This window comes from Corylus avellana, chromosome 7 (genome assembly GCF_965113065.1).
Source record: "Corylus avellana chromosome 7, dhCorAvel1.hap1.2, whole genome shotgun sequence".
Taxonomy (NCBI): domain Eukaryota; kingdom Viridiplantae; phylum Streptophyta; class Magnoliopsida; order Fagales; family Betulaceae; genus Corylus; species Corylus avellana.
Genome location: NC_142496.1, coordinates 18165843 through 18178362, shown reverse-complemented (window position 1 = coordinate 18178362; position 12520 = coordinate 18165843). Strand labels below are relative to the sequence as shown.

At 37.3% G+C, this 12520-nt stretch overlaps 1 protein-coding gene across 1 annotated transcript; it reads right to left on the bottom strand.

Annotated features, from left to right (window-relative positions):
- Window positions 1–2685: 2685 nt before the first annotated feature.
- On the bottom strand, window positions 2686–12158 carry TAFII15 (TBP-associated factor II 15). The gene is made up of 6 exons (XM_059598050.2): window positions 11983–12158; window positions 11785–11849; window positions 9191–9253; window positions 7384–7441; window positions 7253–7303; window positions 2686–2874 (listed from the first exon to the last, which is right to left on the bottom strand). The coding sequence occupies exons 1-6, from the start codon at window positions 12073–12075 to the stop codon at window positions 2794–2796; spliced, it is 411 nt and encodes a 136-aa protein (XP_059454033.2). The 5' UTR covers window positions 12076–12158; the 3' UTR covers window positions 2686–2793.
- Window positions 12159–12520: the final 362 nt, after the last annotated feature.

Here is a 12520-nt window from a genome sequence, read left to right as displayed (position 1 = left end):
TGTCCTTGAGGACAAGGACAGTTCAAAGAGGGAGGAATGTTATGAGAGGTGTCGTGGAGGACTAGATTGCATGCAAATGTTTACTATTAGTTTGAGTCTTTTATTTAATTGAGTTAGGATATGTATTGCATTAGATAATAGTGCAGCGCTTATCAAGTTATCTTGTTATCAAGTCTTAGGAGTTATCTCTAGTAGTTTAAATTAGGGAAAAGTACATTTTACCCCCCCTCCCCCCCCCAAAAAAAAAAGTTTGGGGCGATTTTCAGTTCGACCTCCAATGTTTCGATTTTTGCAATGCACCCTCCCAAACTTGCAAATTTTTTTCAATTTTCAACCAATGCCATCCCAAAATTTTCATATTGCCCCTAATTTATTTTTTTATTTTTTATTAAAAAAAATTAAAAAAATATTCGGGGTGGCTCTTTGGCCATCTGGCCATTTTTGCACCCCCAAATTTTCTTTTTTTTTTATAAAAAATAAAAAAATTAGGGGCAATATGGAAATTTTGGAATAACATTGGTCAAATTGAAAAAAATTTGCAAGTTTGGGGGAGTGCATTGCAAAAATTGAAACATTGGTTGTCGAATTGAAAATCGCACCAAACTTTGGGGGGCTAAAGTGTAATTTTTCCTTTAAATTACAAATAATCCTCACTGGATTAAATTCCACGTAAAAGAGTAAGTGTCATTGTAGGAGTTGAATTCCAAGTTTTAGAACTCAACTCCAAGAAGGTTTAGTCCCCTCTATTTAAAGAGGTGATCGTTTAATAAGAAGGCATGCAAATTATATTCTCAAACTCTATTGTTTGAAAGAGGCCCAAGAACCTCCAATTTCCTACACTAATTTTTCCAAGTTAGCACCATAGATAAGAATAAAAAGCAAGATTTTGCTTCTTATCCTGTCGTAGATCGAGTTACTCAGCCAATTACGCAATCACGTAATATTATGATAGAGTCGGCTAAGATGAACCAATGTGTGATGGACTAGTAGCACTTTCTAGTGTACTAGTGTGTGAGGATTGAGGTTGAGAAACAATCTTTATCACAAAAATCACATAATTAGTGCATTTAAAAACTTATCACTCAAACTGAAAAATATCATAGTTACTAATTAGAACCAGTTTGGTTGCTGTTTTGAAATTAGAAAACTGCTTTGATAACCGTAAAACATGTTTTATCATGGAAAAATGTTAGGGGTCAATATTTTCTTCATATTTGGCTCATCTCATCTTACAAATCAACTATTAGATTTGTGAACATATGTAGATCCCACATAAGTTAATGGTCGACCCCCAAAATATAATTGTTGATCTATTAAATTTGTAGAAAAATATGAGCTAAATATAATGAACTTATTACGATAGTTAGGTGTTTGCATACCTGTTTTATTGGGCAAGTTCTAGTGTCGTGCTAATTTGAATATATTTAACACAAGCCACGGATCACATCACCACCAATAGACAATATAGGCACAACATGTATTGATGGTGAGTCATGGTTGAAAGGGTGGCAAAATTACATGATAGAGAATACATGTCATTGCCACGTCATGTACAAAGTGCCATATGACGACACACATACACCCAAAAAGGCCCAATTCCGATTTAGCCCAACAAAAGGGCCCATTGTACCACCGTCAACAAATATGGCCCATGAAGAACCAACACATTAACCTATTGGAAGGTTGGAACCTGGATAACATGCTATGTTAAAGGCCTACAACCCAGCTAATATACTGCTAGTGGAAGGCTCTAGAAGCCGACAACCCAGCTGATATGCTACTACTGGATAAGGTTATTGGGAAGCCCACGACCATGCCAAGGTAATTGATAGCCCAACTCGAACTGGCTGGGGTTGATCACTAATCCCACATCATACGAGAAGCTGATAGCCGTTGCTTGAACTGGCCAGGGCTGATCACCTAGCCCACATCTTATCCGGAAATTGACAACGTAGCTCAATTAGGCTGTTCGACCCATTTTATCCATTTATGAAATTATATATTTTTTTTTATATTATAAATACATGTTAAAACAGATCAAATGGGTCATGTTCAAGTCAAACTGATCATACTTAGATCATATTGAGTTCGGTCAAACAAGTTAAACAAGCCGCATTTAAGTTTCTCATTAAACGAGTCAAACGGGTCAAGTTGTGTTTAGATTTAAGGGTTTAACTCGTTTAACTAAATGAGTTATGCTTAGATTTACCCTTAAGGATTTGTTTGGATCTATCCTTATCAATATGTTTGTATTTACCCCGAACGGGTCCAAATTCAATTTAAAGGATCCAGGAGCATCTACACAATAAATGAAAGGAAATGAGAGCTTTTCAAGAAGAAAAAATCGTACCATTTTGTTATTTAATTCGCACAAAATTTAAAAGATGTCCATATGTACAGTTGAGTAGATTTTCCCCAACCGTTTCGATCCACAAGTAATCTGACCAGTTAGACGAATATCGGTGAATCCCATCAATGTTGATAGGTGGAGGCTCCATCATAATTTAGATGTATGGGAAAACAAGAGCACCATTCATGGGGATAGTGCTGGATTTAATTGTAAATACTTGTATCTCTACTCTAATTCAGCAAGTAATCTTCTTAAAAAGAATTAATAAAGAAAGGAAAAATGGAGTTTTTTTTGTTTTTTTCTTTTCACAATGTAAAGGGAGAATAAGGGTTAGATAATTGTCAACACAGCCATTGGCCAAAATAGTGCAGAAGAGAGAGGAAACATTACAAGCTATGTAGCAAGTATTTTCATAAGCATATATAGATGGGACTTAGAAAACTTCATTCATCTCTTGAAGCAGGATCCATCCCAGTTGAAGGGCTATCAGCAAAATACTCTTGATGCTTCACATTCACGCCATACTGCCATTGAAAATACCATGGGGGTCAATTTCAGATTACCACGATGACAAAAAATTGATAATAATAATAACAGAATCAGTACACATAAAAATCAAAGGATTGAATTATAGGGCATTAAAATTACCAGGACATGGAGACCAGTTCTAAACAGCAAGAAAGATATTACAGGCAGTGACGATTCAATTAATTCTAATATCATTTTCAAACAACTGTATCCAAAGTATGGAAGAATAATATTCCTTATGTCCTTGAAATAAAATATGCCTCTTTTCTTGGGCATAAATAAGCCCTTGTTCAAAAAAGAACTTGAAGAACTCCGATATAGCTAGGGACAACCTGGCACCACTAGATCTCTCACTCAGAAAGTGGATGATGTTAAAATCGCCCCAAATACAACAAGGACTGTTCCACCAACTAATCAACCCAGTTAGTTCAGCCCATAGCACTCTTCTATCACTGTCAACAATAGGGCCATAAACAGTGGTGAAAGCCCACTCAAAGTTATCATCGACATTTCTAAAGAACCACCCTCAGAGAAAGCCCCCACACAGTCAGTTTTTTCCACCACCCTCCTATCCCATCCCACCAGAAGCCCCTTCAAAACCCAAATAACACCAATCCACATGAATACAACCCCATCAACTGCACACCACAATCCTAGAGACTCTATTAGTCTATTTTAGTTTCCTGCAAGCAAACAACATCCACCTCAAATCTCTAAGAAGATTCCGAAAGCCTTTTATCCCTCTCATTTAACCCTCTCACATTCCACAACAAAATCTTTGGTTTTATAAAGAGCACAATATACCCCTACCCTTGCCTTTTCCTCAGTTGGACTGGCCTCCCTTATTGCCATAATTATCAAAACATGCTAACCTCTTCAATTCACGCTACCTTCTGTTCACCAACCTAGAGAGACGACTAGATGAACTAGGATTTTGAAATCCGATTGCTTCCATGGCCATGGGCAACACCATAAGCTCACCCTCAAACGCCTCACAAGAAATCCCCACAACATGATGGAAGCTCTTTACTCTCAGAACCACCCATTCAAAAGCCTCTACAACAAACAAGATTGGCTCTTCAATTACTACAATGGGGTGAACATTCAAGGGCATGCTATCCCTCAACCCATCCCCGTGGTGGAGTACCAACTTGAAGGAGTCATCTCGACCCTACTGCATCTGGCCAAGACTAATCCAAAATCACCGCATGCCAGCAAGGGAACCTGCATGTTCTCCTACTCCTTCCCTAAACTGTCACCCAAGCTCTCCCCGAGCAAAGGAAGAAGTGCCCCAGGATTTAGTCCTGGGACCACGATTCTCCTCCCATCTCGGAGATCTAGCGCCCAATCCACAACCTTATGAGATTCCACTGGCCTTGCAGCTCCAATAGGAGATGCGTCTGCACCGTCATTAGCAGAAGAACCAGATGGAGAAGAACCCAGAACCAACATCCCATCATACTACAAGCTAGAAGCCTCACCTCTTGCGCTAGCAAGGCCAGTGAGGTCTGAGAAACAAACTGGAGCTCCACCAGAAGGCGTCAATAGGAGGATTGAGGACCACCATTGACGTAAAGCTCCTAGCAAATGTTGCAAAAAATCCCCGCAAACCATCCTAACTCCCTTGTCGGTTGCCTCCAAAACAATGGACATCGAGGGCAGGGGGTGGCATCCGGGCAACCAACTGTCGCAACACAGGAAGGACCCAAACCCACTCCCTTGCTTGATTGAGAACTCACAACGCCCCACTGATGATCCACTTGATATTAGTCTTGGACCTAGGTTGGCATTAGGTTGAAGCCAGTACCTAAGCCAACTTGGATCTAGCCCCCTATATTGCACCTTAGCAGGTTGGGTCCCCGCAATTGGAGTAGGGATGAATGCACCAAGGCCCGCAGGTGGTTAGGCCCTCCCTTTAGGTTAAAACCCACACCCTCAAGAAGGGCCCCCTCTCCCAAAAGCCTGGGCCTACATAGCTTTACCCCTATGGGCCTAGAGTTAAATCGGTCGAGCAAGAACGCAATGTGACCTGGACCTTCCCCTTAGACATGGGCCTCACCTCGCATTCCTTCTTATGGCTTGCCTCAATCTCGAAATACCCACAGGGGGCAGAATCCAAATACCCACAGGCATCTGGATTCCCTTTACTTAAATGCAACCATTACCCTTAACCAAACAGCTAGTAAATTTCAAAACTCCCTCCATGTGCCTTAGAAATGCCGACAGTGATATGCAACCAGCATCCAAATATTGCAAGAGAAGGAGAAATATAAGAACAGAGCTAGAATTTCAAGATGGAGGATGATGATAACTGAAAAGTAACCAAACACGGGGGTTCATATATAAAATGTGATTTATTTTTTGTTTGTTGTGGGGGGGATGTAGCTTGATGGTCCACTGTGTTATTGCATAATAAATGACACAAAAACTGGTATGGTACAACTCCCAAAATTAATTGAATGGCTTTTAACCTATAAGCCACCAACAGAAGAAAAACAACTTTTGACATACTGGCTTCCACATCACTGTCACAAAACCAGCTTAGGAAGAAAATACAGACATCCGACTAATATATCTACCAGAAAGGGAATTCAATATGAGTTCTATTTCCCTTTGCTTAGTTCTTAGTTCCCTTGGTTTGGAAAACCCTGGCTCACTTTTAAAAACACTGAATTCTGCCATGGAACGATTCAGTCTGACAATCCACTAGACAGTGGCTGGCATGCAATCATTAACCAGTTAACTGATTGACTACAAAACCATAAGACCTCAGGAAAGAAAGAAAACAAAGGCCACTTTCCACAACAAAATTAAAAAAAAAAAAAAAAAAACAAATTTCTACTGTAACTCAAAACATCATCAAAACAAATCCAACTTGGATATCACTTTTCACACATTGCAACCATGAAGCTCATTCAGAAATCAGGATTACAGAACTCATATTCATCTTCACCACCATCACCCATTGGTATCCACTTTAATCATAATGCACTAGAGGACAGCGAGACAAACCCCTAGGGAGCTTAATGCCCTCCTAGGTTCACTTTAACAAACTTTGAACTAGCCAATCAAAGAGCTCAAATGAGCAAATAACTCTAGATAGCATCAACAATGTTTAAATAGGCCAACCAAGAGGCTCAACTTAGCAGCCATGCAGAGGCCTACAAATAGCCAAATCACATGGTTCAAACGGCCCTGCCTGACCAAACAAGAAAAAAGAAAAGAAAGTTTCTCCTCAGCCTTTCAGCCCAGAGAAACTTTACAATAACGTGCCAATGTGATCGTTCTGACTGAAAAACTTTATGGCATTTCTCAGACATCCTCTTCGCTGAAACAGCTCGAGCATCACTCTCTCTAGTTCTAAATCGACGTTTCATTTCTTTAGGATTGTTGTTGGATAGCAATTTGACACAGCCCGACGACTTGGAAAGCCATCCTACAACAATCCCACCAGGAAGCAGGTTTTGAACCAACCAAGATCGCTCTGACATTCAGATCATAAGATCGTACAGTCCTACAACCTGGATCACTCCTTTAAATTTGATAGCATGTCATGCTTCTTTACTTCTAATTTATCACATCATTTATTTGAAACACTATTCTCCACATCTATCCTCCTTTTTTTTATAAGTAATCCAATCTCATTATAAAGCGTAGACGAGCGCAACCCTAGTAACTAGGAAGTATACAAGAAAGACCCCTATTAGGGAGAAACTCCACACCCATCCTCTGTTTATGTTTCTTACTTTTTTTATAAAAAAAATAATAATAATAATAATAAATTAAAAAATTAAAAATTAAAAAATTAAAAAGTGTAATATCAACAACAGTACTGAATCTGAATAGTGCTTGCCATTGGGTTGGTGTAATACATAATAATAAATCATAACACTTAATTACCAATAAAATGTAAATGCTAGAAAGCATGCGAAAAATATGTTGCTCAGTTAACACGTTTAAACCCATATCTTTTCCATGCATGCCAAATGAATGCTGCTACATTTAAACCCATATTTTTTTTCCATGCATGCCAAATTTATGCAGCTAAATTAACACATTTAAATCCATACTTGTTCCACTAGAAGAATATGTGCAATAATCATAGCTTTTTGCACTGATGCATGTTTGTGTCTCTTAAACATCTAATTAAGTTATATAACATTTTATAACACACTTATTCTTTTCACAAATCTCCATAGTTCATGTATTGAATTCAAATTCAAATTTCAAAAGTTAGCGTCCAAATTTACCACTGAGCTACAACCACTCCAAAACACGCACACACATAAATTTCTTATGAATAGAAGATAATTATAGTGAGAAGAGCTTGACTCTGCTAGCGAAGATTATAATGTAAAACACTTCAGTGCTTACCTCATGCAGTGCCCTTGAGAGGTCCTCCATTGTTAACATTAGGCGCTTATCCTGTTCCCAGAAAAAAGCTTAGACTAGCCAGAATTAATAATAATAATAAAAAGAAAAGTAAAAAAAATCATTTTGCGCACCTTTTGCTGCTTATCCCTTTTGTCCTTGACTACAGTTGTCTGTCTTGCCTTGCACTGCCTATATTAGCCAATGAATGACATTAAGCATCTTACAAACTAGAAAAGCAGGCACCAAGGAGTGCAAATTTGAGGACAAGCCATATTCTAGGTCATAGATATTAGCTTCATTCAGTGATCAAAAATTGTTCTTTTAGATTGCTCAATTTGGTCACATTTTTGTAAATTCTTCATATGTACGTTCTGATGAAAATCAAGTCAGTGTGTTTCATCAGAAACTCAGAAGGATGTCAGATGAAGGTACTGACGAAATGGCTCATAGACTCATAGTGTATTTCGTTAGAAGGTACTGACAAATTGAAGTCGGTGTATTTCGTCAGAAGAACGTCAAAAGAAGTTACTAACGAAATTGAAGTCAGTATGTTTCATCATAACAAAATCAGATAAACATTCTGACAAAATACTGCAATGCCAAAGAGTTAGCGATGAAACCTATTTCGTTCTAACAAAATATAATCGTTCTAAAGTTGCTGCAGTTATTGAAGTTAAAAATCCAAACTTTATCCGTTTCAAAGAGACCTTAGACTGTGGCATATAAATAGGTAACGTTCTCCACTACTTGAAGCAAGGAAGAATAGCTAATTGTGTTGCCTAGAAGCTTTCCAAAGGTTAATCTCCCTTCACCCTTGTTTATCCAAGTAAGGTTCATTAAAAAGCTTGCAACTTTCTCTACTTGGATTTCTGATTCCTTCAAATCATACCATACACATCCTTCAACTGTAAAGAGTTTAACGATGAGTCTGTGAGGAAATGGAGATGAAGAAGATTGGCCAGCATGGAGAAAAGTGTGGAGCTTGTTGCCTTATTGAGTCTTTAGAATTACAAAGAGGTTGTTGAGTTTCTATGTCTGTATTTTGAATCTTCATGCAGTGATTTCTCGCGTTTAACTGCCTCGGAGGTTTTTTTTTTTTTTTACCTTTGATGTGTGAAAAGGAATTTTCCGCCCTGTAACCAAAATACTTGCGTCATTGTGGTGATGGTTTTTTGTCAAGTACTTCATTTTGTTTTCCATATTTATTGTTTGTGTGCTTGTTTTGGGGGTAGAACCGTTCCTTAGGTTCTTTCACCATAAAACGAAAAAAACCTGAAGATCGAATTCACATCAAGGTAGGATCCAAACTAACCCAAAACATACACATATCGGAGGCCACAGCATATGTGTAGCAACTCGCAAGGCTTCTATGCTCTAAAATACCATACTTAAGTTTGCACTATAAATCCAAGCAAGCTGGCTCACACATTGGTTTCTGTTACCCGATCACCCACCACATATATTCAGACTCTCAAACATTTGAATGCAATCTACAAAAAAAAAAAAAAAAAAAAACCCTTTTTCCAGCCAATTTTAGTGGAAGGACATGCTATTTTTTCCATTAGTTTTTTAAACATCCAACGCAAACTTTGAGTAGCCTTATTGAGGTATAGGAAGCCAAGTGTGCAGCAAATAACTGCTGAATGCAAATAAATAGTAAGCCCACATTCCCCTCACACATCAGCAATTACTGGTTTTTTTCACGTAAAGGCATAAACATATTTATGTAAAGTATAAAACTTCACCAACTTTCACTCCCACCCCTACGCCTCTCTTTCAAAACCTTAAACACTTGTTGCATTGCAGTTTTTACTCCGAAACCATAGAAAATGTCTGAATTATGCGCCTGCATGTATTTTGGTGTATCTGCATGTGTCTATGTGTACATATATGATTTGTGTGCATATATGATAAAACAACATGAGTTCAGAAGCATACTGTAGGGCATCCGTTGCAACCTCAGCCACAAACTTCTGTGTAGCAACAGCTACCAGCCTAATTCTGAAAAAATAAAGCAAAATAAAATTTAATTAGATAGTAAATAGCAACAAAAAATAAAAATAAGAAAAGAAAAGAAGAAATAAAACATCAGATATCCTTTTTCTTTCCCTATAAAAAGATGTGAGCTTAAGGCCTACGCTAACTCCCACAGGCTACAAAATCCAATTTCATACGATAATATTTGTTTATTAGCTTCTAAATTTCAGCTCAAAAGGTAAATGATATCAAATTACGAATACACTCAAGAATGAACATTGGAAATTGTCAACCCCATCACAGACAAGCATTTTAATAATCCATTGTTGATGATCATGAATGAAGGAGCTTTTGTAAAAAAAAAAAAAAAATTTAAAAATTAAATAAAATTGTAAGATACAGCATTTTCATAACTGTTTAGGGACGTATGGTACTTTTGAAATCGCTTTTTTCAAAACACGATTTTACATTGGGTGTTTTTGAAACAAAATTCCATTTAAAACCACAATTTCCTATAAAAAAAAATCAAAAATCAAAAAAGTTATTAGAAACTTTTACTTTTTCACAAAAAGCCACGTGAATGAGAATAGAACATGTTCAAGATATCTTATTTCCTCTACAAGAGCTTTTTTTTATAAGTAATTCAATCTCAATATCAAAGCGCAAAGGGACAGAGCCATATTACAAAGGAAGTATACAAGAGAACCATGTTTAAGGAGAAAAAGAAGAACAAATGTCCAAAAGCTCAGGAAAAAAAACAAACAAACAAACAAACAAACAAAACAAACAAAACAAAAAACAAAACAAATTATTATGTGATGCTATCCCATGTGTAAAGGAAATTGAACATGATCTTTTTCAGCTCTACTACCGAAGTATCTTGCTCTTCAAAGCTCCTTGCATTTCGCTCTTTCCAAATACACCATATTATACACAAAGGAGCCACCCTCCAAACTTCCAAAATGTTACAATGTCACACTTGACCTCCTCAACTCACCAACTCTCTCACCCTTCTAGGCACAACCCATACAACAACAAACATATTGAAAAGCAAACTCCATAAATCTCTTGCTGAAGCAGATGATGTTCAATAGACTCCCCACTCTTCTTGCACATACAACATCAATCTACCACAATAACGTTCATCTTTCTCAGGTTATCCAAATTCAATATTTTCCCTAACGTCGTCTTCCAGACAAAGAACGTTAATCTCGAAGGTTTGGTTAACACATGATAATACGAGCTCACTTCAAACTTGCTTCTTTTGGAAAGGATCCAATACATTCTATTCACATCTCCTTGCCTTACTCTAAGAGAATATAACATTTCCAAGAAAAAAGGAAACCAAATCCACCTCCCAATCATGTACAGATCTGGTAAAAAAATAAATTCCATCGAATACTCCCATTTCAGAACTACATATGATCTGTCACCCACACGTCCTTGCAACGTGCAATACTATTCAAGTCTGGATAAGATATCTTCCATGGTTGGTCCCCACACTATACATCATGCCAAATTTACCTTTGACCCACCATCCACCTCGTATCTAACAAATTTTGAAAAAGTTTGCACCCTTCCCCCCTCCTTATATATTTCCACACTCCACTCCGAATGGCCCCGTTACCTCCTTAGAACACCAACCCTCCCTTAAACTATCATATTTAGATTCCATCACCAATCTCCACAAAGCCTCCCTCTCCGTAGCATAACACCATAATCATTTTCCTAATAGAGCACGATTAAACTGAATCAGGTTTCTAATCCCTAAATCACCTGATTTCAACAGAGCACAAATTCTCAACCAATTCACTAAATCACCCATTCCATCTCATAAAAAATCCCTATTAAGTTTTTCAATCCTGTTCCACGCCCATTGGAATAAAGAAAAGAGACAATAATCGGTAGGCAAATTGGAAAGAGTGCTTTTTATCAAAGTTAATCTAGACTCCTCTACAAAAACTTGAATCAGTTAACTTAACCTTGTAGCCAAAAAATAAAAATTAAGAGGAGCAATGCCACTCAAAAGACTAGCACGAAAGAAGAAGGGCACAGGCAGAAAGAGGTCATCCTAACCGAGTTACACAATTTTCATACCTTAAAAAATTTCCCTAGCTGAATTACATTCAGTAATACAGTGTAAGAAGATACAGCTTTCCTGTTACTACTTATATTTTATGAGTTTGTCTGCACATTTGATCTAAGTGAACCAAGTCATAGTGAACGGGTTGACCGCATAAGCCTGTATTGAGTATTGACTACACCATCATTCAAACTCTTAAGTGAAAATATTAACATCCGGAAAAAATCAAGAACCCAGAACAATAAACAAAAGACATTCATGCTTTTTTCTTCCCTACCACAAAACAGCCTATGTGACCAAGAACAAGAATATGGCATGTAAACGATCTTTCTTTCTTTTTTTTTCTTTTTTTTTGAATTTCCTCTTGTCGATGTACACTGCAATTTCTCTCTTTGCAGGTTACCGAGTCTATTTTGAAAAAATAAAATAAAAATAAATAAAAAAGATAAAACGATGAACAAAAAGTACCTACAGTCGAACGTCGGGACATTGGAACCCGCTCTTGGCTAAGTAATGCTCCACCAACTCGTCTGGAATCTGAAAGCGAAATCCCATACAAGCAAGGAAAAACCAAAAGATTAATTCTTCAGATGCATCTAAAAGCGGTTATGGGTGGATTTTCCAGAAAAAACAGAAAGGCAGATTTTCTGGGAAAGGAGAAAAAACTAACCGTGGGAGTGTAATCCATTAAGGATGCGAGGAAATCGGAGAGCGCAGCGTCATCTTCGTGGATACCATCACTGGATTGCGGATTATGGTTCATCCTCGGTGTTTTCTGGAGAAGAGGGAGCAACAGCAAAAGGTGAGCAATTGGGATTTGGGGTGTTTGGTAATATGTGCGGTGACTTCGCGACTTAAGGTCACGGGGTCTTGGGTCACTTGCTTCTGTTCTTTGGGTTCTTTCTGTCAAATTATTTCTAACTTTTTTGTTTTTATAGATTATCACGCTTCAGACAAAATTAGTCCACCCCAACCGAAAATAGTATTAAAGGATAAATGCAAAATAATTCTAGTGGTTTGTCTAAATTCGTTTTTTGTGATATATAAAATAATTTATAGGTGTCACTCTCATTAAAATATATATATATATATATAAAACTAACAAATTAATTTCAAAAGAAAGAAAAATGAAAAATACAAAATTAGTTCATATGGTTTACCTGATTTACAATTAGCTCCATGTGATATCAAAATTAAACTTAGAGGTT